We start from the raw sequence: 24,888 nt of genomic DNA on the forward strand, positions 1-24,888 counted from the left end.
TTGTTTGAGGATGATATCCCAAGCCGGTTCTATGTTGGACACCATATTTTGTCAAAAGAGATGCAAGCTTCTTCTCATGGAAATGCGTTCCTCCATCACTAATGATCGCTCTAGGAACTCCAAATATTGGGAAGATTATCTTCTTGAAGAGCTTGGGGACCGTTTTTGCATCATCATTTGGGGTGGCAATTGCCTCTACCCACTTTGAGACATAGTCTACGGCCACAAGGATGTACTTATTCCCATTGGATGTCACAAAGGGACCTTGCTAGTCGATTCCCCAAACATCGAAGATCTCCACCTCTAGAATGCCCCTTTGTGGCATTTCGTTCCTCCAAGAGATATTCCCCGTTCTTTGACAAGCATCGCAATGAATGATGAATTCTCTTGTATCTTGAAACATTGTAGGCCAATAGAAGCCCGATTGGAGAATTTTTGCAACGGTTCTCCTTGCTCCATGGTGCCCACCGTAGGGTGATGAATGACATCCTTCCAAGATTCCTTGGATTTCCCATTGAGGGATGCATCTCCGGTAGAGCCCATCACTACACTCCTTGTAGAGGTTTGGGTCATCCCAAAAGTACCTCTTCACTTCGAATAGGAATCTCTTCCTTTGGTTGTGGTTCAAATTTGGAGGGAGTACCTTTCCAACAATATAATTGGCATAATCGGCAAACCATGGGGTGATGTGCCTTTCAAGTTGTGTTTGAATGGCCATCAAAATATCGTCGGGGAATGAGTCATTGATCGGGGTTTCTCCATTTTCATCATGAAACCGGATCCTTGACAAATGATCCGCCACTACATTCTCGGCTCCCTTCTTGTCTCTTATTTCCAAGTCAAATTCTTGAAGAAGCAAAATCCATCCTAACAATCTTGGTTTGGCCTCCTTCTTTATCAAGAGATGTCGGAGAGCACGGTGATCCGAAAATACAATCACCTTGGATCCAAGCAAGTAGGAACGGAATTTATCCAAAGCATAGACAATGGCGAGAAGCTCCTTTTCGGTTGTGTCATAATTCACTTGGGAGGGGTCGAGGGTCTTGCTTATGTAATAGATGGCGTGAAAAGCTCTCCCTACCCGTTGGCCAAGAACCGCTCCAACGGCGTAGTTGCTAGCGTCACACATAATCTCGAAAGGTAACTCCCAATTCGGGGGTTGGATGATTGGTGCCGAGATTAATGCTTCCTTGATTCTATTAAAAGCTTCAACACACTCATCACTGAATTGGAATTGGGCATCTTTAAGCAAAAGTTGAGTGAGGGGTTTCGCTATTTTTGAAAAATCCTTTATGAAACGACGATAAAAACCCGCGTGACCGAGAAAACTTCTCACCCCTCTAACATTCACGGGAGGTGGGAGTTTCTCTATCACCTCAACTTTAGCCTTATCGACCTCGATGCCCTTTTCCGAAATCAAATGACCTAAAACAATTCCCTCATTTACCATGAAGTGACACTTCTCCCAATTTAAAACAAGACTAACATCTTCACATTTTTGCAAAACAAGGGAAAGATTATGCAAACATGAGTCAAAGTCCTTTCCATAGACACTAATATCGTCCATAAAAACTTCCATTATGGTTTCTAAGTAATCGGAGAAGACACTCATCATGCACCTTTGAAAAGTGGCGGGGGCATTACATAAACCAAAAGGCATCCTCCTATATGCAAAAGTGCCATAAGGGCATGTGAAGGTGGTCTTATGTTGGTCATCCGGGTGTATAGGGATTTGGAAGAATCCCGAATACCCGTCAAGGTAACAAAAGAATTTGTTGGAGGCTAACCTCTCAAGCATTTGGTCAATGAATGGTAGGGGGAAATAGTCCTTTCTTGTTGCGGAATTCAGTTTTCGGTAGTCAATGCACATACGCCAACCGGTGATCATTCTTGTGGGTATTAGTTCATTCTTTTCATTTGTCACTACCGTGGTACCTCCTTTCTTAGGTACCACTTGGACGGGGCTAACCCACAAAGAATCCGATATGGGATATATGATTCCCGCATCAAGTAATTTCATGACTTCTCCTTTCACAATTTCTTGCATGTGGGGGTTCAATCTTCTTTGGGGTTGAATGGTAGGTCTATGGTCTTCCTCTAGATGAATTCTATGCATGCAAAAGTTGGGACTTATCCCCTTAAGGTCATCTAGACTATAACCTATAGCCTTCTCATGTTGTTTCAACACATCAAGCAATTTTCCCAATTGGTTCTCATTAAGTCTATCATTAACAATCACGGGTTTGGTCTTTGATTCATCAAGTTAAGCATATTTCAAATTTGGGGGAAGGGGTTTCAAAGTAGGAGTTTGTACCTCACTTTCCTCCTTTGGAGTTTCGTTGAGAATTTGCTCCATCTCCATTACACATTCCATTCTCATAGCATATTCAACTTGTTCCTCATTCTCATCAACCTCATCATATTCGAACTCCATGATGGGTTCCTCTTGCTCTTGAGCTTGTAAAATATCTTCTAGGATGGATTGCTCATCTTCTATGGGTTGACATGCTTCCACTAGAATGTTATGCACTAATTCAGATTGTGCATGAGTAAGTTCTTTGTTAGCTAGAGCGGCCTCAAAAAGATCCACCTCCAATTCCCAATACATATTTTTAGCCTCACTTGCTTCTAAGGCTTCCAATGCTTGCATGGGATCTTTGAAGAAAGGTATACTTAAGTGGTCCTCTACAAAACAATCTATAAAGTCAATCTTGCAAAATATCGAACAACTCGAAAACAATTAGAACAAACCTTGAGGAGTTTTACTTCCCCAAGGCAAAGAAAGACACAACTAATAACAATTAAGAGAATCTAAATCAAGTAAACACCGTCCCCGGCAACGGCGCCATTTTTGATCGGTCCGTTTCGTGTTCACAAATAAAGAGATGTGGTCGTTGGGTCACGTCCGAATCAAAACACAATTTATAGCTTCACAAACAACTCTATAATTAGTAAAGAGGCAAGTAAAGGTCGGATCCCAAGGGACGGGTATTGAGATGAGATTTCTATTGAAACTAGTGGTGTCTTAGGGGTGTCACAATTTGGGTTGATGTAGAAGGTCACTAAACTAAAATAGCAATGGAAATAAACAAGAAAGATGAATTAAAAGGGTTGTAAACAATTGATAAAAAGCACTAGGGTGTCATGGGGTCATAGGGGAATCATGGGAATTGATCATACAAACATGTTCTCAAATTATAAGCAAGCAATTATTATTGTGATGGATTGAGTTGGGTTATATCTTACAATCCTAGGAAAGTTTTGGTCCCGGAGCCGAATCGATTAGATTGTACAATACCTACAAGTCGACTTAATCTTCCCTACTCAACAACATGCATGGTCTAATGAGATTCGAGTTGGTTTATGTCTTACAAGTCTCATTGAAAAGATAAGTGATGGGTAAAAAATGCAAGGATTCATAGGCTCACATTTCATCAAACATAACATGTGCATGAGTTGAGATCAAAACAAGCAAGCAAATAAAACATGAAAGCATATTAATTTAAGCATGAATCATTCCCCATGTTGGTTTCCCCTAATCACCCATTAACCCTAGCTAAGAGACTACTCACTCATTATCATGTTGATCATGCTAGCAACGTTGTCAATCATACCAACAAAGTTAAACATGATGAATAAATGAAAGTAATTAACAATAATTAAAAAGGGATTAAGAGAATTATACCTACTAATGATTCCAATAATAAAGCAAAGATAAAAGAAGTACTTGATGCTTGATTGAGAGGTTGTCAATCTCCCAATAATAACCCAAATAATCTTCAATTACCCAAAATAAAGGATGAACAAAAGAGAGATTAAGGAAATAAAACTTGTATTAAAACTTGATTAATTGTTGATTACAAAACTAAAGAGAGATTTGATTGATATTAACTACTCTAATTATTGATAAGAAGAACATGCTCTTCTAATTAGACTAATGGGGTATTTATAGTGGAAATTAGGGGGATGCATTAGGGTTAACTAAGGGCTAAACTAGTAATTACACTTTTTAGATTGAGCAGGGAGGAGCCGGTATTTTTCGAAGGAAGGGCTTCTTTCTTTGTAGCTTGGAGAAGACGAAATTGCGCTGTAGAGGAATCCGAGCGGATTAGAGTCGGGACGGGCGGATTCTGGCGGTGGAACACGAGCGGATTCAGGTGAATCCGGGCGGATTGTGGTGGCTAAACCCGAGCGTCTTGGGGAGGAACCGCACGGATTGTGCATGGTGAGGACGGCCGGATTGTAGTCAATCCGCACGGATTGTGCCTCAGCAAGATTTCTTCTTCTTTTCTTCCCTTTTCTTCATAAATTCCTTGGGGATTTCCTTGGGGACTCAAGGATCCTTTCTCAACATTGCTCATCTACTATAATATGTACAAAGGCCTTCTAATCTTGTCTTTCCTTGATGCTTGGTCATTGGATTCGATCAATTTAGTCTCGTTTTGCCATGAAAATGCAAGATTCTTACTCCTTTCCTACCAAGGGATCAAAATCTCAAAGAATATGCAAAACAAAGAACTAAAGATAATAAATGACCCAAAATGCACTAAAAAGCATGGGAACAAGGCTAATTCGGGGGCTAAATATGCGCTAAATATGGTCACATCAGTTGTGCCTCACCCAGATCTTTCATCTGGAAATGGTTCTTCAACCATTCTTTAATCGAAGATAGGAGAGGAATGTCATTCCCAATCAATAGTATGTCATCGACATACAATATCAAGAAAACAATCTTGCTCCCACTCGACTTGATATATAAGCATGGTTCCTCGACCGATCGAGTGAAACCATACTCTTTTATCACCGGTCGAAACGATGATTCCAACTCCGAGAAGCTTGCTTAAGTCCATAAATGGAGCGCTTAAGCTTGCATACTTTCTTAGGATGTTCAGGATCTATGAAACCTTCGGGTTGCACCATGTACAACTCTTCCTACAAATAACCGTTTAAGAAGGCAGTTTTCACATCCATTTGCCAAATTTCATAGTCATGAAATGCGGCAATCGCTAAGATTATCCGAATGGAATGTAGCATGACTACAGGTGCAAAAATCTCATCATAATGCAATCCGTGCACTTGTGTGAAACCTTTTGCCACTAGTCGTGCCTTATAGGTATCTGGTTGCGCGTCTACAGAACGCTTTATTTTGTAAATCCATTTGCACTGTAGAGGTTTTACCTTATTAGGTAAATCAACAAGATCCTATACGTCATTCTCATACATGGAGTCCATCTCGGATTGCATGGCTTCGAGCCATAGCTTTGAGTCGGAACAGGCCATAGCACCTTTATCGGTAGCGGGTTCATTACTCTCTAGGAGCAAAACGTCATTCTCCTCGACCATACCAATGTATCTGTCCGGAGGATTAGAGACTCTACCCGACCTCCTAGGTTCCTCAGGAATATTAACCGTATCATCAGTTGGAGAAACTACTTCCTCCATTTGTTCCTCGGTTGTTGGTTCTGGAATCTCCGACAGCTCGAAGGTTCTATTACTTGTCTTATTCTCGAGAAATTCTTTCTCTAAGAACGTCGCACTAGCCGCAACAAAAACTCGATGTTCGGTCGGCGAATAGAAGTAATGACCAAATGTTCCTTTTGGATAACCTATAAAGTATGTCTTGACCGATCGCGGGCCGAGCTTATCCTCGTGTCTCCACTTGACATAAGCCTCGCAGCCCTAAACCCGAATAAAGGACAAGTTAGGGACCGTTCCCTTCCACATTTAATATGGAGTCTTGTCGACAGCTTTAGTCGGACTTCGGTAAAGTATAAGAGCAGCTGACAAAAGAGCAAAACCCCATAATGAATCAGGTACTACCGTGTGACTCATCATGGATCGAACCATATCAAGTAAGGTTCGATTTCTCCGTTCGGACACACCATTCAATTGAGGTGTTCTAGGTGGAGTTAACTGTAAAACGATTCCACGGTCTTTAAGGTGTTGATCAAACTCATTTGAAAGATATTCGCCACCCCGATCTGAACGGAGTGCTTTAACCTTTCTACCCAGTTGGTTTTCAATCCTGTTCTGGTATTCCTTGAATTTCTCAAAGGACTCACTTTTATGCTTCATTAAGTAGACATATCCGTATCTACTCAAATCGTCCGTGAAAGTGATAAAATACCTATAGCCATCTCTAGCGGTAATTGACATAGGTCCACAAACATCAGTATGTATGAGTCCTAATAGGTCACTAGCGCGCATTCCAACACCTTTGAAGGAAATTCGAGTCATTTTGCCAATGAGACATGATTCACACGTGCCATATGTAGAAAAATCGAATGCGGGAATAGTCCCATTATCTACGAGTTTCTTTACACGTTTCTCATTTATGTGTCCCATACGACAATGCCATAGATAGGTTTGATCTTTGTCACCAACCTTTAATTTCTTATTATTCACGTGTAATATTTCCGTGGTTTGATCTAAGATATAAATTTCATTCATGGAAACCGCTTTGCCATAAATCATTTCATTGAAAGAGAAAATATAGCTATTATCCTTTATTAAAAATGAAAATCCGTCTTTATCAAGTACGGAAACTGAAATGATGTTCTTAGACAAACTAGGTACATAGTAACAGTTATTTAAAAATAACTCAAAACCACTAGGGAGTTGGATTACATATGTTCCCTTCGAGACAAAGAAACAACTCTAGCTCCATTCCCGACTCGCAGTCCACATCACCCTTTCCGAGAGGTGTGATGTTTCTTAGGCCCCGCAAATGATTACACAGATGAGAACCATAACCAAGATATCAAGTACCCAAGTTCGAAACTTGCATGGTTAATCTCAATCATATGAATATAAGATGACATACCAACAGGAACGACGCGGCCTGCTTTAATGTCCTCACGGTACACGGGACAGTTCCTCCTCCAATGTCCAGTCTTGTGACAATGGTGGCACTCAATGTCACCACCCTTACTCTTTGCCTTGCCCTGTGAGCCACTAGTCTCACCAGGCCCACTCTTACCGTTTCCTGGCTTCTTGAATTTTGGCTTACCTATAGTTAGGTCGCCTGGAGCTTTACCCTTACCTTTACCCTTGTTGGAAATCGTGAGAACATCCTGCTTCATGCTCCTACTCAATTTCATATCTTTCTCGGTCTGTACGAGAAGTGAGTGTAGCTCATGAGGACTTTTCTTTAAGTCATTCATGTAGTAGTTATACGAAAAGGGCAAAACCATCATGAAGAGAATGAAGCATTCGGTCAATGACAATGCTCTCACTGATTTTGCAATCAAGTGCCTCCAATTTCTCGACATTCTCAATCATGTTAAAAATGTGTGGGCTAACCGGTTGGCCCTTTTGGAGTTTCGCATCAAAGAAGCGACAGGTATGCTCATAAGTAACGATTCTCGGTGCTTTTGAGAACTCGTTAGTGAGCGTGGTGAAAATCTTGTTTGCACCCTGGGCAATGAAGCGTCTCTGCAAATTGGTTTCCATTGCAAAGATGAGTACGTTCTTTATCGCACCCGCTTCCATGACGAAATCACTATAAGCAAGTGACTCGTTAACTCCCGCATTGGGGCCTGGGTTTACCGGTGTTGGCTCGATTAAGTACTTGAGCTTACCGTCGCAATGGCAAGCATTCCGTAGTCTTTGCCTCGATCCGCAAAGTTGGACCCATCATTCTTGATCGCGTGTCTTGATTCATGTTGTCCATAAAAACTTTCACCAGGACTCGTGTCCAAGTGTGGCACTTGGCATTGGGATTTCGTTATTTCAGCCATTTGTTGTAATGATAATATAAACGTGTTCTACACTGCGAAAAGAAGAATAAATAATAAGCATGTGCATCGATTTTAATTTAAGTCTAATGCAATACTGTTATAACGCGAAGACTCATGCATTTATACAATTGACCTTCCTTAAGAATTATATAAATGATCCCAAGACTCAATTATCTGTAAATTGATAAGCCAACCTTTTGGCTAATTCTACTGTTAGAATTCTTGGTCGATAAATTTCTGTAAATTCTATCTTTAGTCCATCATAATCAAGAGAAACTCTTCGGACTATAATGTTGAGATAAACTAAGTCAACACAAACTACTTACCCAACGTAGAAGGGGTCATATTATGCCTACCGACGAAGAAGGGATTCATAGTTGTTTGCCCTTATAAAGGCTAGTCTCAATTTCCGTTTTAGAGGAAGATCCCATCAACTTTGTTTTAATTCATTTTAAGTGAACTAATATCTAGCATGCGTGAATGAATAAACTAAGGTGGTGGCTTAAAAAAAAAAACATGTGACATCTGTATGTCTATGAAAACTAACATACAACCTATATGTGTCAATTTTCATGCATTTTAGTAGGTGGTTTGGTTTTAGGCGGAATATGATGCATTAACTAGCATGTGAATGAAAAGCAATAAGAACGGTAAAACGTAAAACAATATAAAGTCCTAGTGTGGCCTATCCTATCAATATGAACATAAATACAACTTTGGAATCCATCCATGGACCCGAGAAGCTTGTCTTGATGTTCCATCTTGATCCATGTAGCGGGAGTGAGCTCCAATCTCCATCTTTAGTCTTCTCAAAAATTACAATTTAAAAATTACATAATAAACCTATTTACATTCTAATTTCAAAACCGTAATAAATAAAGAAAACCAAAACGGAGATACGAGATCTCAAATTACATTAAAAATTATGTTTCCATCATTACGAAAACATAATTTGACTAAGGCCACACTAGGTATTACAAATTACAACCGATTGCAAAAATACGTAAGTAAAACCATTCAACGATTCATTCAACTAAAATAAAATGCATCAACTAAAAAAAATTAAACATAAAAGACATAATTCTTTAATTATGTAGATTAATTTTACCCAAACCACCTATTTAAATGATCAAATTAAGTGACAATTCCTCAATTAATCACATTAATTTTAATCTTAATTCACATTAAACTTGTAATATGAATTTAATCCAATCATTATTTTAAACCTCTTTAAAATAATTAGGTATCTATGAATTATGAACCGCTTCACAATAATTAATTGGCCAAAATCAAAACAAAAAATTCCCTTTTTTCTTTGCTCACGGCTGAAAACAAAGCAGTTTTTTTTTTTTTTCTCTTTTCGGTATTTCAGCAAAATCGAATCAAAACAGAAATTTTTTTTTTTTTTATACGGTATTTCTGAAAAAAAACGAAACACAAAAAAAACAGAAACCCTTTTTTTATGTACACGGCAATTCTCAAAACCGCAACAAAAAAAACAGCCAATTTTTTTTTTTTCAGCACAAAACCGAAAAGAAAAAAAACAGAAACCCTTTTTTTTTTTTTGCATTCGGCAAACCCTAAAAAAAAACAGCCGTCATATTTTTTTTTTCTTGCGGCAAAAATGCCCTAAAACAAAAAAAATTAAGATGAAGAAAATCGTTTATAGTTGCTATTAGAACATGATTAGCATATGAATTAATGAAACATGATTAACCGTATATGCCAAAAACTATATAGCAAAAACGAATTTTATATCATCAACATGACGATTCCATTTACATTTTAACTTAATCTTCATTAAATCAAACATCTACCAATTCTTCATATAATTATTTTAACTGATTAAAACAACAATATGAAAAATAAAAATGGAAATATAGCATCAAAACAAGAACAATACCGTTTGAAAAAAAATTCAATTCGGCATAAAAAAAACCAGCCGTGAGTTTTTTTTTTTTTCGATTCATCAATTTTGTTTAAATTCAATTTATGAAAATCATCAAAATAAAATTCGTGGCCTTGGCTCTGATACCACTTGTGGAAAATAATCTGTATACTTCCCTTATTATTAAGGATTATTACAAAATTTATAATGATGAAAACTAGTCATAAAATAAATTGCATAAACAAAAGTAGAGAATGAAGAAACAACCTTCGGTCCTAGCAAAATCGGCCTAAGAACAATATCGCAATGATATTCACCTATCAGTTGCACCCAAGATGATATGAGATATGCCCTTTACTTCTTGCTAGAATCGATCCCCAAATTTTCTGTAAAATTAATTAGGGTTTTGTGTTTTTGTGTTCTGATGAGAGAGGCAAGATTAGGTTAGAAAAATTAGGGTAAAAAAATGATCTCACCTCTCCTCTTATTGTAACCGAAATAAGAGTGAATGAGGGAGATATTTTTTTCTCTAATTTTCGGCCCAAAATTCCGAAATTAAGAGAGATTATTTTCTCTTTTTTTCGGTTTTTTACCTACCCAAAAATAAGGAGATTAAATCTACTTATTTTGGTAGTATGCAAAATGTATAAAATGTATTAAATATAAATTGCCATTTATATGATTCCGTATTAACAAGTCTACACACAACAGCTTGAGGTTGATTTATTAATACGGGTTAATAATAATTTATTATGACAATATCGTATAATTATCATTCGCTGATTAAATATAACCGATTACATTTAATTACGAATTAACATATTAATTCGTCCAAGCTAACATTATATACATTAATTAAATATAACATATTATATTCAATTTTACGAATTGACAGTTAATTCGTCTTAGCTAATATTATTTAATCGGCATTAAATAATCGTCTCATCAACACGTTGACTATCTGTTTAGTCAATTACTTGGACTAACCTTTTAGTCAGGCATCAAGGTGATTATATTTTCATACAATCACATCTCTCAAACACATCCTTTAGGTGTGACTTTTAGGGACCAGTTGATCACCGCCATCAGTATGATAATAACGTCAAACTTTCTAGCAAGCCAACCGTTATTAGGTAATCGTTAATCAACTGATAAAATATGAAGTATACCCTTGTGAACCTATAAGAGATTTGTAAATGTTATCACACTAATTTGTGGAGGACACAAGCTCCAACACCTTCCTTATTTTCATGCTTTCCGACTCAATTCGAGTCGGTTTTCTATGTCTTGCATTGCATTTTGTACCCCGATTCCCTAGTCTATGATATTATGCCCGTCTTGCAGGTTTTGAGGCGGAAATGGAGGAATCGGAGCAAGAGAGACAGTTTTGATAGGCTAAGTATGAAGATAGGAGGAAGGAATATTGAGAGGAGCTCCCAGCCGGTAGGCCGGCAGCCGGTCAGCCGGCTGGGACTCCCCCAACACTTGGCATTGTCATTTTTGGGAAGAACTTACAGAGAACTCCCAGCCGGTCAGGCCACCGGCAGCCGGCTGGGAGCACAAGAAGAATGAAGAAAATTTAACGAAGTTCCAGGGAACTCCCAGCCGGGCAAGGCACCGGCAGCCGGCCGGCCGACTGGCTGGGAGTGCAAGCTGAAGGACAAAGTCAACAAAGAAGAAGAAAAGTCAATGAACTCCCAGCCGGTGGACCACCGGCAGCCGGTCCACTGGCCAGAAGCACCGGATGACAATTATTCCAAGCTCATTCCTTCCAGGGAGCTCCCAGCCGGTCAGTCCACCGGCAGCCGGTCCACCGGCTGGGAGCCCCTCTTCCGCATTATACCCCTCTTTGTAATTTACACCCTAATTGGTGTGTAACCTATAAATACCCGATCCCTTAATCATTTGTACACACAACCCTAGATTTGAAATCATTTCCCTAATCTTGTGCAAACCCTTAATCAAATCCTTAATCTTTCCTTAATCAAATATTAATTACTTCATAGATTAGCTTAGAATTAGTTGTTATCAATTGTTTACATTTAGTATTGGGTTGTTAATTGAAGATTGGTGAAGATTATTCTTCTATTTAAACAAATATTGCAACTTTGTCTTCAATATTGGTATAATCTCTTCTCTATTTTTGTTCATCTTTCAATTGTTTACATATTTGAATTGTTTAGTTAGTAATATTTGCAAACATGTTTTCTCTTGCTTGTTATATGCTAAAGTCTCTATCTTTTACCTTTGTTATCATGAATATGTGTGAGTAATGCCTTACTAGGATGGAGGGGGAACTCTTGTAGGATTATAGAGGAGGATTAAGACATAGGAAGAATGAAACTATTGAGTATATGCTTGTTGATTTTATCATGCACACAAGGTGTTTGTGAGAATGCTTAGGTGAGAATTTGAGCATTTAATCTATCTTTTTACTTGTTGGGTGAGAGCTTGACTAGTAATTAGGAAGCACATGTTAAAATCAAGGGTGGGTTAATTAGGTGAGAGCTTAATCAACCTTACTTTAGGGGTTAGTCTTACGTCGAGAGATCGAGTCTTTCCCTTGCATTTGCTATCGGTTTTGCCTTCTTGTGTTCTTGTCCCCCCCCTTCCCTACTTGAGTGAACCCAACATCCTAGTCCCTTCACCATTGTCTTTATCATCTTAAGCTTTTAATCGCTTTCTTTTGGTGTTCTAAGTCTAGTACTTTAGTTAGCTTTAATCGACCCATTTTCCCTTTAATCGAACTAAACTAGTAGCTTAGACAAACTATCCTAGAGCCATAATTTCGTCCCTTGGGTTCGACCCTCGCAATACTACAACGGACAACCGTACACTTGCGGAGATTATAAGTATAAAACTTACACAACAGCTTACTACGTCATCTTAGGAGTATGTCTTAGATTACACTCAAGTTTAGGTGTTCAAACTCTAATCAATCTATTTAGTCCTAAAATGGCTTGGACCAAGTATTACTCTTTATCAGGGCCGTCTAATTGACTCAAGTTATAACTTTAGTGGTTAAATAATATCGACATTTATCCCTTTTTTTATAGTATACAATAAATCTTATTCTAGCCGATGATATGGATAGTTGTTTTAGTATAAATAAATTTTAAAAACTTTCTTTTTTTTTCGAAAAAAAAAAATAATTCATTAATAGAATGTGTTACCGCACTTACAAAGGATATGCATAATCGAAAACCAATCTAATGGACACCAAAGAAAAATAACTCTTATTCCGTATAAGAATTTTCTTTTTTAGTTATGCATATATGCAGAAATTTATACTCCCTCCTAGTCGCTTATTTCTTCCCCTTCCATTTTGCACAAGAAATAAGGAAATAATTTTAGACCACACAAAACACTCTACCCCACATACAAATAAATTTGGTCCACACAAACATTTCCAAAAAAAAGGAAAGAGAGAAGAAAATTTGACATTTGTTTATTGTCGAGGTCATATATAGAGCCCAAAAATGACGATAGAAAGTAAGTAACAAACTAACACTAAACTAAGCCAAGAAATACTTTAGTGAGCTGTGGGGCCCACAGTCAAAAAATAAAAGCAGAATGTTCTCACTGAGAGTTGAACCCGTGTCAGTTCTTTGAAACATTGACGTACACACCACTTTGCTATGAGAACACCATTGTCCTGATTTGTTTCAAAATCATGAAGTACTTAAACAATCAAACAAATTGGGCCCCAAAAATTTGGGGGCCCTGTTCAACTGAACCGGTTGAACACCATAAAGGCCGGCCCTGCTCTTTATATTCGATGTGGATCAACAATTTTGTTTTTCTGAGACAATTAGTAAGGTAATAAACCGTTCCTACAATGTTTGTGCCTTCCTAGCAATATTATGAGCTAGGAAGTTAAGAGATATAGGAATATAGCGCATATAGTCCATGAACGCATGTCCCTAAATCTAAGATATCACAAGTAACTGAATTCGAGCAATGACTTCTTGATATGATCCCATAGATCTGCAAGATGGCTTGGAGGCAATCTGAGGAGATATAAATGTGCAGATGGCCGTTGTTTAGGGCCCAGAGTAGCAGTTGTTTAATACCTAATGCCTCTGCTTGTTCCGCTGATTCAGAGAGTAGCGCTTGTAACCTCCATTTCAGCGTCGAGAAAAATTAGGGAGGACTGTTTATTATTTTTCCAGTTGGTTGAGGTTTGAAGGTGCTGCTATTTCTATTTCTATTTCTATTTATTTTCATGTTTCTGACAGTCATTTCTCCCGGAGAATCAGAAGCATACCTCGGACCGAGGAAATATTCATATGTTCGAAATGTCTAATAACAGAAAGGTAGCATAGATTGGCTTGTAAGTAACGACGCGATCATAACTTTGGTTATTTGCATAAAAATCTGAAATTCATGAACATACTTTTCCAAATTAAGAATATCCCATGTTGCTTTCATGGGAGAAGTTATTTGCTATGACTGGATATATAGTCCATGTTGCTTTCATGGGAGAATAACTTTTTCACTAATTTGCATATCTTTTCTTTTAAATCAAACCATTAAATCTAAAACGTAAAGCTTAGAGTTATAGTAGAGGTTGGGATGGGTTTTTGCCCCCCATGGTACATATCTTAAGAGATGATAATCATCACATTCATTCCCTAATATCTAACTATTTTTAACTTCATTTGACCCTTTTTCTATTGAAGGAATGCTGAATGAGCATACAACTTCACACACACACACACAAACATAAAAAGCCCCTTTTCTTGACTCAATAGTGTAGTAGTTACTAGGTTGCCAAGCAAAGCCACACTTCCGAGATTGCCTTCTGTTGTAGACTTGTATAGTTGTTAGACATTTTCTGATGATGGGGGAAGTAATGGCTGAGTAAGTGCTGATTTGATTTGGCTTGATATTCTGTTGTTGCCGTTCTCCGGGGTTGCCTGAATTGCTGCCTTTGCAAATTTCGACTCTTCATTCTTTCCCCACAACACCAGGTATAACCCTGCTATGATCAGTGCTGCTCCGATGATCCTGATGAAGATACAAGGATGAGTTAGATTATAAATTTCAGGCACCTTTTTCATTTTATTTTACTGTTTCATAAGAAAAGGATTGTATGTTGATCCCCTAGGATAGCCCGTTAAATCCTTGCGAATGGTACATAAGAGAGAAAACCAATGACTTTTAAACCCACCTAGAAAATTTAAGGCAAGAATGTCCATAATCAATACTATATATTAAATCCAGAAATCAAGCGATTTCAATGTAATTAAAGAAAGTTATACAAATTAATTATACCATATAGTTTTAAATCACTAAAGCACCGTGTGATGGACCCGATTAAGGGATCTCAATGCAAATATTATATAGTTTTGGTTAAAATTAAATTATATAGAAACTTGGTAAGTTTCCTAAACATTTGTAAGAGACTAAAACATGGTCAATTTCCTTAAAATAAATTAATTAATTAAGATGATCAATTTCCTTAAAATAAAATAATTAATTAAGAAGGTCAATTTCAAGGAGACTAAAAGAAAAAACATGCTTGGTAATTTTCCTAAATATTTATAGAAGATGGTCAATTTCCTTAAAATAAAATAATTAATTAGTATAAACATGCACACTTATGATATTAATTATTATCATCATAAAATTATATATTAAATTTAAAATCTATGCAATTTTTTTAAATTTTATAGTTTATTAGATGTATAGAGATGTTAATTATTTAACATACAAAAATATAATATAAGTAGGTTATAAATATTTCAAGTTAGATTCCATAATATATAATATTGCATAATTCTTTCGATTTGATTTAATGCATATATGTAATATATTTATATAAATATATAATCCTCTTAAAATTACATGCCTAAGTAGTAAAAATAATTTCGTCAGTAAAGAAAAGAATTGTAGTGACATTGGATATAGTTATATGATAATAATCACTCATTTGAATAGTAAAAGTAACAATATTATCAGCGAGATTAGTGAAAGTGGTAGAAACAACGAGAGTAGTGAAATAATCAATATTAATGCGCCAATAGTAAAAGTAACAATAATTACGACGGGAGTAGTGAAATTATCAATATTAATGCGGCAGTAGTGACAATAACAATAATTACGGCGGGAGTAGTGAAAGTAACAATGATTACGGGCAAGTAGTGAAATTTTATTACTATTATTTCATTAATAAGAGTAAAATATTAATAGCGGGAGTAGTGAATTTGTCTCAAAATTTATTTTATCGTAATTTTAGGATATGTCATAAAAAAATATATTAGTGATAAATTTATGGGTTATGCAACTTTAAATAATTTTATTTAATGAAAAAAAAAATTAATGGTAAGTAGAGGTAGCCCGGGCGAAGCCGGGCACCAATACTAGTTGACCATAAAGTTATATCCAAACACTAGGATCTTTTGAGTTGGGAAGCAAAGGTTTAACCATCAGTGTGAATTATGATAATTACCTGCTAGCTCTGAGTACAGAAGCAGGACAGATATGCCAAATAGCATCTTAATTATAGATGGGATTTGCTAGTAGTCACTCTAGTCAGCACTCAGCAAGTCAGCACTCAGCAGTGTGTAAAAGAGTGGTTTTCTCATTATGCATTCAAACACTTTGAAGCCTTGTGGAATACAACCTAACATTACTACTGCTCACTGGGACATGCATAATTTAGTGGTCCATCTTTTCTTGTTCACTTCATTCCTTTCCTTTTCTTTTCTTTTTTCTTGGTGGTTGGCCATAAGTAGAATGATTTGTGTTAATTAAATGGTGATCAGGATAATGAAAGCTATGTTAGTCATCTCATATTGAGAGGATCTAATATACTCAGTAGGCGATTTTTCAAATGTTGGACTTGGCAATATTATGAAAAATCCTCGCATTTGTGGGTGGGAAAAGGAGATTAGAATCTAAGTACATACCCTCCCAGGTAGAATTCTTCTCCTAAAGCAATGGACGCCATAATTGCGACAACCAATGTTTGAACAGGCTGATACACTGCCACGAACACTGGGCCTCCCCTGTCAATGCACCATATCTGTACTGCGAAAGCAATCCCTGATGCTACAACCCCCTGCAATTGAACTGGTTTGGTTAGTGAAAAATACCAACAAAACCAAAAACTGTAACAAACACTTTTCATTTTCAGCACTCAGTATTCATCAATAATGTTACCCTTACTATATATATGATACGGAGTATTAAGATATTATATTCCCTAATTGGGTGAAATAGATAGCCGTTGAATATTTTCACCCTTATAGTACTTGAGACGTGAAACTTTGAACGACCGAAAATGTTAATTGCCGTTTAAGTCTATCATGAAATACTCCCTCCTATTCTAAATAAATGTCCCATTTGTCATTTCCGTCAATTCACATAACTGTCCCATTTGCCATATTTGGACATGGTTTTTTACTTTCCTACCCTTGGCTCTTTTCTTTATTTACTACCCCAACCACCCCTAACCCATTATATTCAATACTTTTCATTATTTATCTCTTATATTCTTACCCCTATAAAATAATTTTCATTATTTTAACTATATTCCTTAATTTTCGTGCCATTTTCCAAATGGGACACTTATTCGGAATAGGAGGGAGTATGTTTTAGCTCCACCGGGTGGCACAAATTTCAGCGCCACCCAAATAAAATACTCCCTCCCAGTCGTTATAATGTTCCCCTTTGATATGGGCACGATACTTAAGGAAAAGTATTAAAATATTAGTAAAAGAGTTGTGTGGGGTTGGTGGTAGGAGAGAGGGATGAATTATTAGTAGTTAAATAAGAATTGTGGGGCCAAAACATAAAGGAAAGTAATAAAATAGGAGTAAAAGAGTTGTGTGGGGTTTGGTGATAGAAGAGAGAAATAAATAAAATAAGAGTAAAAGTTTCTAAAAATAGAAAGGGGAACATTACTTGAATAATCCGTTTTGGGAAAGAGGGAACATTATAGTGACTGGGAGGGAGTAATAATTAAAATTAGTAATTAAAATTTTCATTTTAATTTATCAATGCTAAATTTTAAGGGCAAAATTGTAAACTGATTGTTGTTACCAAATCCGTTTATGATGGGAGTTCTTCAATCATGATTTGAATCAAACAACGGTATTCAACGAAGAACTTTGTTTACATAGCAAAATGTTCATCCTTTTGAAAATCACAATAATCCATATCATTCATTGTTTCACAAATTGAAACAATTGGGCTGGATACTGTGGATAGTCTTGTTATGTATTTAATCAAAGAGAACACAATGGACACAACTTCTGTAATTTAAAGAGATGATCAACCTCTGGCATAGTTTATTGTAACAATTGAAGGATTTGATATCTAATTTCAGGTCATCTGGGTCATTTTCCCAGTCATGGACGAAGAAGATTAGTTAACTTCCCAAAAATACTCTTTATCACTCAACAATAATAATCTCTTTTAAAATAACTTAAAAATAAAAAAAAAATGTTTACAAAATGACTAAAATATCCCTGGTGGCACTCAATTTGAGTACCACCCGGTGACGCTATCTCATTTTTCATATATAGGAATACAATATCTTAACATTGAATACAAATATGTTGTATGAGATAACAAATTCTAACACAACTGTAGTTTTTTTTTAAAAAAAAATTATTTATGAATATCAATTTAGGGCCGCAGAGGACTACAATCGATCATCCATATTTCATTCTGAATTCACCCATATCAATATGTATAGTTTAGACGGATTTAATATCCAAAGAGTAAGGGTGAAACTGTCATCTCTAGTAATAGTCAACTGAAAATAGTTTTTATTCTTCTTAAGTTTGTGAAAATGCATGGTCTTCATGTGCACCCTTTAGCTGTTTAGCATTTGAGCATCCTTGAGTTTAGCTTACAAATTGCCTTTCAACTTATGAATTATTCAAATAATTGTACTGAGTCACCTATATGGTACATACATCACGTATTATTGTACGACAGTGGTGTGTATGAAATGAGTGATCTGTTAACCCCACATTTCGTGGACACCACATGGTGGAGGTGTTACGATTCTTCATATAATTCCTTCAGCTATTAAGACTGACAACTCTTTTTTCTTTATATTGATTTGGTGTGTTAGATATGGGAAATTAATTCGGATATCCATCCATTTCCATTGAAGCCGTCTCTTTTTTGTTCCTTTAGTGGGCCTAATACTTTTTTTACCTATGGCTAGTAGCCCATTGAAATACTTGAATATTATGAGTGTTATTGATGATGTAGGGTTCCCACAGTTAAGGTGGGACATCAAGGTCTCAAACCCCGTAGATGAAGGATTAACAACGGTAGATCAAGCCATGACGTGATATGGTAACGCTTAAGAGCGAAAGATTTTAAATAACTACGTACTTGGCAATATAATTTTCATGCAATTTTTTATCCTCGGTCGCAATATAAAATTTGAAACTCACATTAAACATTTTCTATTGTAATATCATAATATGTTTTGTATGTGACAAAGTAGAATTTTTTTCCATAATGGGGTTTAATGACAAACAATTTAACGAAATGGGGTGACTTTGAAACTAATTACCTAAAATGGGTCCACGTAGGCTTGGTTTTAGCGATACTAGGTTCGGGATTATGGTCGCTCAGCGGGATAACGACTCGCGGCCAAAACGCTCCGTGGCTGAGCGACTTGATGTGAAAAGAAAAAAAAAACAGAAGTTGTAGCTGATGGGAATCGAACCAATGACTAATCAGTTACTAGACTGTTTTCACAGCCATAACCAGAACACCAAGCTAAGAATAATGATTTATTAAGGTCATTAATATTTGATATTTAATGCTGATCGTAATAAATGAGTACTATTATGTTTAAACACTTGCATTTAACATATTAATTTACTTGAACAGTTGGTTAAGTTCCATAGAATAAGTGTCAGTTTTGCGGAAGGTCGTGTGTTCGATTCCTTCAACAACCTTTTTTTTTTTTTTTGGGGCAAATACCCAAGTCGCTGCGGGGGATGGCGACTTGAGGTGAAACCGCTCCCTCCCTGAGCGACTTGCTTTGAAGTAGCATATTGAAGTTTGGGTGGACATTAAGTAACACTTTGGGTGAGGTCGCTGAGCGGGAGAGCGACTTGAATTCGAGCCTAGCTTCGGTGATGACGTGGACCCATTTTGGGTAATTACTTTGAAACAACACCCATTTTGTTAATTTATTTGTAAACGAGCACCATTTTGGAAAAAACTTCGACAAAGTAAGAAACTTACCGCATACATGATAGTAAAGACTTCAGCACCAGAGTGGAACTTCCAAGCATCAATCTCCCTCTCAAAGAAAGCGGCGATAATTAAGAATTGGATCAGCCCAAAGAAGCATGTGTAGGAAGTGACTGAGAGCCTTGCTGGGTATTTTTTTAGAACTGGGGCCTGCAATACAAGCCAACCGGACCAGGATAGACAGTGTCCGATAAGGTAGACGCAACCCAAGGCCCAACTTTTTGGGCTAGCGTCTCCTAATGAAACAAGCATTGGTGCGGAGTCTTGAAGTGTTGTTGCCGGAGAGTATATGACTGGACCTCTGTATAATGTTATCACTGTGGCCCCTGTAACACAGAATGCTGTCCCCAGCACCTTTGCTATACCATCCTTCCTGTCTAGTCTCACTTTTTCTATCCTGTATAATCAACAAAGGAAAATACAACAAATCCCTTTTAGAATGGAACTACATAATCAGTGAAGTTCCAAGGGTTATGAGATTCGAACTTGAGACTTAATGTCTAAGAGACGTTTAGACTTTGCAAGTTGGCCAAAACTTAATTAGTGAGCATGTTACCAATTAGTAACCAATCTTGTAGATTCTTGAATGAGGGAATATTTGTTTGCCTTTGAGCATGTTACCACATGCAGTTTTGTATCTGTCATGCTTGGTGATGATCAGTACCATGTCTTGGAGGACAATCTTGTTGATTTGTTTTATTATATTTTTGTATCCCATTTTGGGAAAGTGGACTTTTTGGCTCTACCAGTATGATTGACTCCCCATATTTTATGTCTTAGGCTGGAGCCTCATGAATTATGAAAGTCAACAGTCATTATTTGTATATATGCAAGTCTAAGTGTCTAACCACTGTTCGTATCAACGTAGAGAACCCATGATGAATATTGCATCGAATTATTATTATTATCAGAATAAAAAAGCGAGTCCAATTCAGTAAGAATAAGTACATGTGCAGGAATGATTTTGATGTAAAATTGTTTGTGTATAATGCTTAGGGTGAATGACAATTGTCACCTGAGAATTGCAGCCATGAGAAAGGTGAGAGCTGGGACGGAGTTCTGAACTGCGGATGCAAAGGTGGGAGATGTGTTATCCAAACCCAGCAAATAGAATCCTTGATTTGCAGTTATCCTGTTAAGGGGTATGAAAATACATCATCATCTTCTCTTGTGATAAAATTTGCAAGTAATGATTTCTCTTATTTCTTTACGTTCAGTAGTGATCAGTATTTCATACCCAACTAGGGCTAGTAGGAAAAATTGAACAAGGAATGAAATGTTTATCGCCGGCCTCTCCTTCCTAATTAATTACATGACAAATGAGTCGAAAACATGTCAGTAAAACATAATTTAGAGTGTAATAATAAATGATAGGTGATCATATAAGGAACATACTTTTCAAGAAAATAGGCGAACGGAAGGAGAAGTAGCAAAGCGATGATGTTCCTGTAAACAGGATACACAAGCTTGCTTATTCCCATGTTAAGGGCAGCTCTTGAAACCACATGAAACCCTGCATATCCGAATTGCAAAGCCAACATGGCGCCATGCAGTTGGAGCTTTTCGGGTATTGAACACCACATTCTTTGATCAGAAGGCATACTGCCGTCTGCCATTGATTCAGTATGATCAAACACTAGTTTTGTTTAAGAAATAATAGAGATTAAAAGTTGGAAAATGGAAGAGATGTTGAGAGAATTGGAGTAAGCTAGTGTGTATACATATAAGAGTTGGAGGGAGAGTTTGGGTCCCTATATACGAGTACAATTTCATGGCCCACCATGTGGGGCCTAATGCTACGTTTTGCTACAATAATAATACGAAGTAAAAGATCAAGAGATGCGTTTTGATTATTTATGTATGTCTCCTACATAATTGATAATGATGATTAGGAGTAATAATTTACATTGTGTATTTTTTTTGACTAATTGGTCTAAGTTTTTATCGACCATTGACACATTTGAAGAACATGATTTATGGCTATGAAAGTGAGTCTACGATGATGAAGTTGTATAGGATAATTGATGAGTATTATGCTCCAACTCTATTTTTATCTTTATAAAGCCTATTTCAGTCATTTATAATTTTATATAGTCTTCCCTACAAGCTTCTTAAGAAAGATATTTAGGAGGCTTGTGGTTCAAGTTAGGGAAAGGAAATGAAATCATGTAAGAGAAAAGAAATAAAAATACCCCAATTTTTATTCTGATAATGCGTACTTTAAATCCGATATTTTTAAAGGCGGTGAAGGAGAGTTTTGGGGGTGGGGAGGCTATTTCTTTGGTGGGAGTGATATTTAGAGTTTGGGGTGGGGGTTCTGACGAGGTTGACAATGTTTAAAGGAGGATGGCCACCGAAATAGGTCGTCGACGTCGAAGACAGAGAGAGTATGCTCCGGGGACAAAGACGATTGTGGTGACAACTTGTCAATCGATGCTGGGTGGGTGGCAGTGGGTGGTGTTGATGGTTGAAATGGTGGTAAATGGATGTAGGGAACTGAAATCCCAAACTCCTGGTAAGCTAGGGAATGAAATTAGAGGAGTTAGGGGGCAAACCCATTCTGATTTTGGGGTAAAGAGGAACGTAAAAATGTCAAACAAACACCAACAAAAGAGAATGAGAAGTTTTATTAAACAAACACCAACAAAAGGAAATGAGAAGTTTTATTTTGCTAATTATCCCTACCCAAACGCCCCATTAAGGGGTAATTTGCGAGTAAATCTTATTCTCTTGAGACATTTTAGAACAAATGGATTATATTGGAATATTTCACAACGTAATTTATTTTCGCAGTACGTTTTTTACTCAATACATTACATTTTACCTATTATTTTCCATTTGCTACCCTTACCCCTCAAAAAATTTAAAACTTTATTCTCTCTCGTTCACCCTACATTGAAGTAAGAATAACAAATTTATCAAATTATAGATGATAATAAGAGTATAGAACAAATATTTAATTTACTAGTGGCATAATTATGAACCATATTAGTGTTTTCCGTTCATTTTTTTTTTGGAGTTTTTTCAATTAGGGTTTGTGTCAATAAAACACTATTGTTTTTTGGCAATTGGTTGTTTGGTGGAGGTATCGTTGCGAGGTGTCACCGACGAGAGGGCGGGGGTACAAGTCACTAGTCAGGATTGAGGGGACTAGCCGGGGAGATATAAGAGTGAATAAGAGGGGTGGATGTATGTGGTTGTGCGCAAGTGGGGAGGGGCACTAGTTTGCTCTGACAACGGTGGCTTGGCGTGGTGGTCACCGGTCGACATAGATCCGTCAGTGGGGCTGGGGGTGTTGGTGTTTTGACATTTGGTGGTGCGTGGATGGTGTTGTTGTGTATACTGTGAAATTTTTTGTGTTTTTTTTTTCTTTTTTTGGGATGCAGTACATGAGATGGGGAAATGGAAGGGGCATAATGGTCATAAGTATACTGCAATGAATAAAATATGTACTGCGAAAATCAACACCCATTTCACAATTATGTTTTATTTTACTCCCTCTCACAAGAAATATTCCCTCCTTCTCAATTGTAATAGGAAATAAATATAATTGTTTGGCCTCAACTTTAAAACCTATAAGTTCACCTTAAATTTTGTACAGTATTATGTTTCACTTTCCCTTTTGTTTTTCATTTTTCCCTTTTCTATTTTTTTTCCGCATTTTGAGGTGTACGTTCACCCATGGACGGTTCTAAAGGACGATTCATACCAACCGACCGCAAATCATTTTGGGATTAAGGCTCTGATGTTGTTGTTGTTGTTTGGCCTCAAACATCACCTGAAAGTTTTTTTTTTATTCCTATTAAATTGCTTGTTTACTTTTAATTAAAATATTTCTCACAATAGATATAAAAGATAAATAATTGTTTACGACTACAAAAGTATTTTTATTTTCAACTGATTTAAGGTACTCCATGAGATTTAAGTAGGTATTTAAAATAAGAAATATCGATAACCAATACTTTGTACTCCCTCCGATCCACACCAAAGGTAACACTTCTAAAAACGGACGATCTACACCAAAGATAACATATCTTATTTGGCCGACAACATTACCAAATTGTCCTTATACCCATTTTATATTTACACAAAATGCCATTACATACCCCACATCTAGCTAGGTTGCACGGACACTCCTCCTAATCGGTGTTCCCGTGTCGGACACCCATGTCGGACACGACACTCGTCGGACACACGTCAAAACGTGTCGGACACCTGTAAAGCCATGTCTAACTTTCATCTTTTATTTGGGCACGTGTCCGACGCGTGTCCATGGTATTTTGAGTCGTGTCCATGGTATTTGGACACACCTTCAAACGGAAAGTTGAATTTAGGGTTAATGGCGTGAATTGTTATATGGTTGAATTTGGTGGGCAAATGATGTTCTTTAGACGAGTAATGAGATGTCGAAATAGATTGATTATAAGTTGCCTTTTGGTTTTAGAAATGAGAATAAGTTATATTTAACGTCAAATTTTACCTTCATTTATTTAAATTTAATATCAAATACGTTTTCAAAAATAAAAACACACATATATAACTACAAAATATATATTTTATTAAATTTAAATAACGTGTCCCGTGTCCTAAATTTCATGGGATGTCGTGTCGCGTCATCCGTGTCCGTGTAATAAGTTTTGGTGTCCGTTTTGGTCCACATACTATCCCACATTATCCCACAATTAAACCCACATGTACATGACCCACCTATTTTTCCCTCTTTACCCTTACTTTTTCCACATTTTCTTAAATACTCCAATTTTTCCTATGTTTCCTTTGGTGTGGATCGGAGGGTGTAGTTTGTACGTATAATGTAAGTAGCTCATTCGATATATGGGGTACAAAATACTCCCTCCATTTCGATCATTAGTTTGCTATTCGATTTGGGACGTCTCACACAATCGTTTGCCTTTCCATTATAGCAATGCCTTTAATGAACAATTGGATCTCAACACTCAATTTAGTCCATTTATCATCTAATAAATGACCTATTCCTTTTTCATTGGTCTTCGTACCAAAATCAAA

At 36.8% G+C, this 24,888-nt stretch overlaps 1 protein-coding gene across 1 annotated transcript; it reads right to left on the reverse strand.

Annotated features, from left to right (window-relative positions):
- Positions 1-14,189: 14,189 nt before the first annotated feature.
- LOC141596975 (protein WALLS ARE THIN 1-like) lies at positions 14,190-21,592 on the reverse strand. Its single transcript, XM_074417260.1, has 6 exons — positions 21,259-21,592; positions 21,101-21,163; positions 20,879-20,995; positions 19,855-20,260; positions 16,542-16,693; positions 14,190-14,637 (listed from the first exon to the last, which is right to left on the reverse strand). The coding sequence occupies exons 1-6, from the start codon at positions 21,477-21,479 to the stop codon at positions 14,454-14,456; spliced, it is 1,143 nt and encodes a 380-aa protein (XP_074273361.1). The 5' UTR covers positions 21,480-21,592; the 3' UTR covers positions 14,190-14,453.
- Positions 21,593-24,888: the final 3,296 nt, after the last annotated feature.

This window comes from Silene latifolia, chromosome 8, assembly GCF_048544455.1.
Source record: "Silene latifolia isolate original U9 population chromosome 8, ASM4854445v1, whole genome shotgun sequence".
In the NCBI taxonomy this organism is placed as follows: Eukaryota; Viridiplantae; Streptophyta; class Magnoliopsida; order Caryophyllales; family Caryophyllaceae; genus Silene; species Silene latifolia.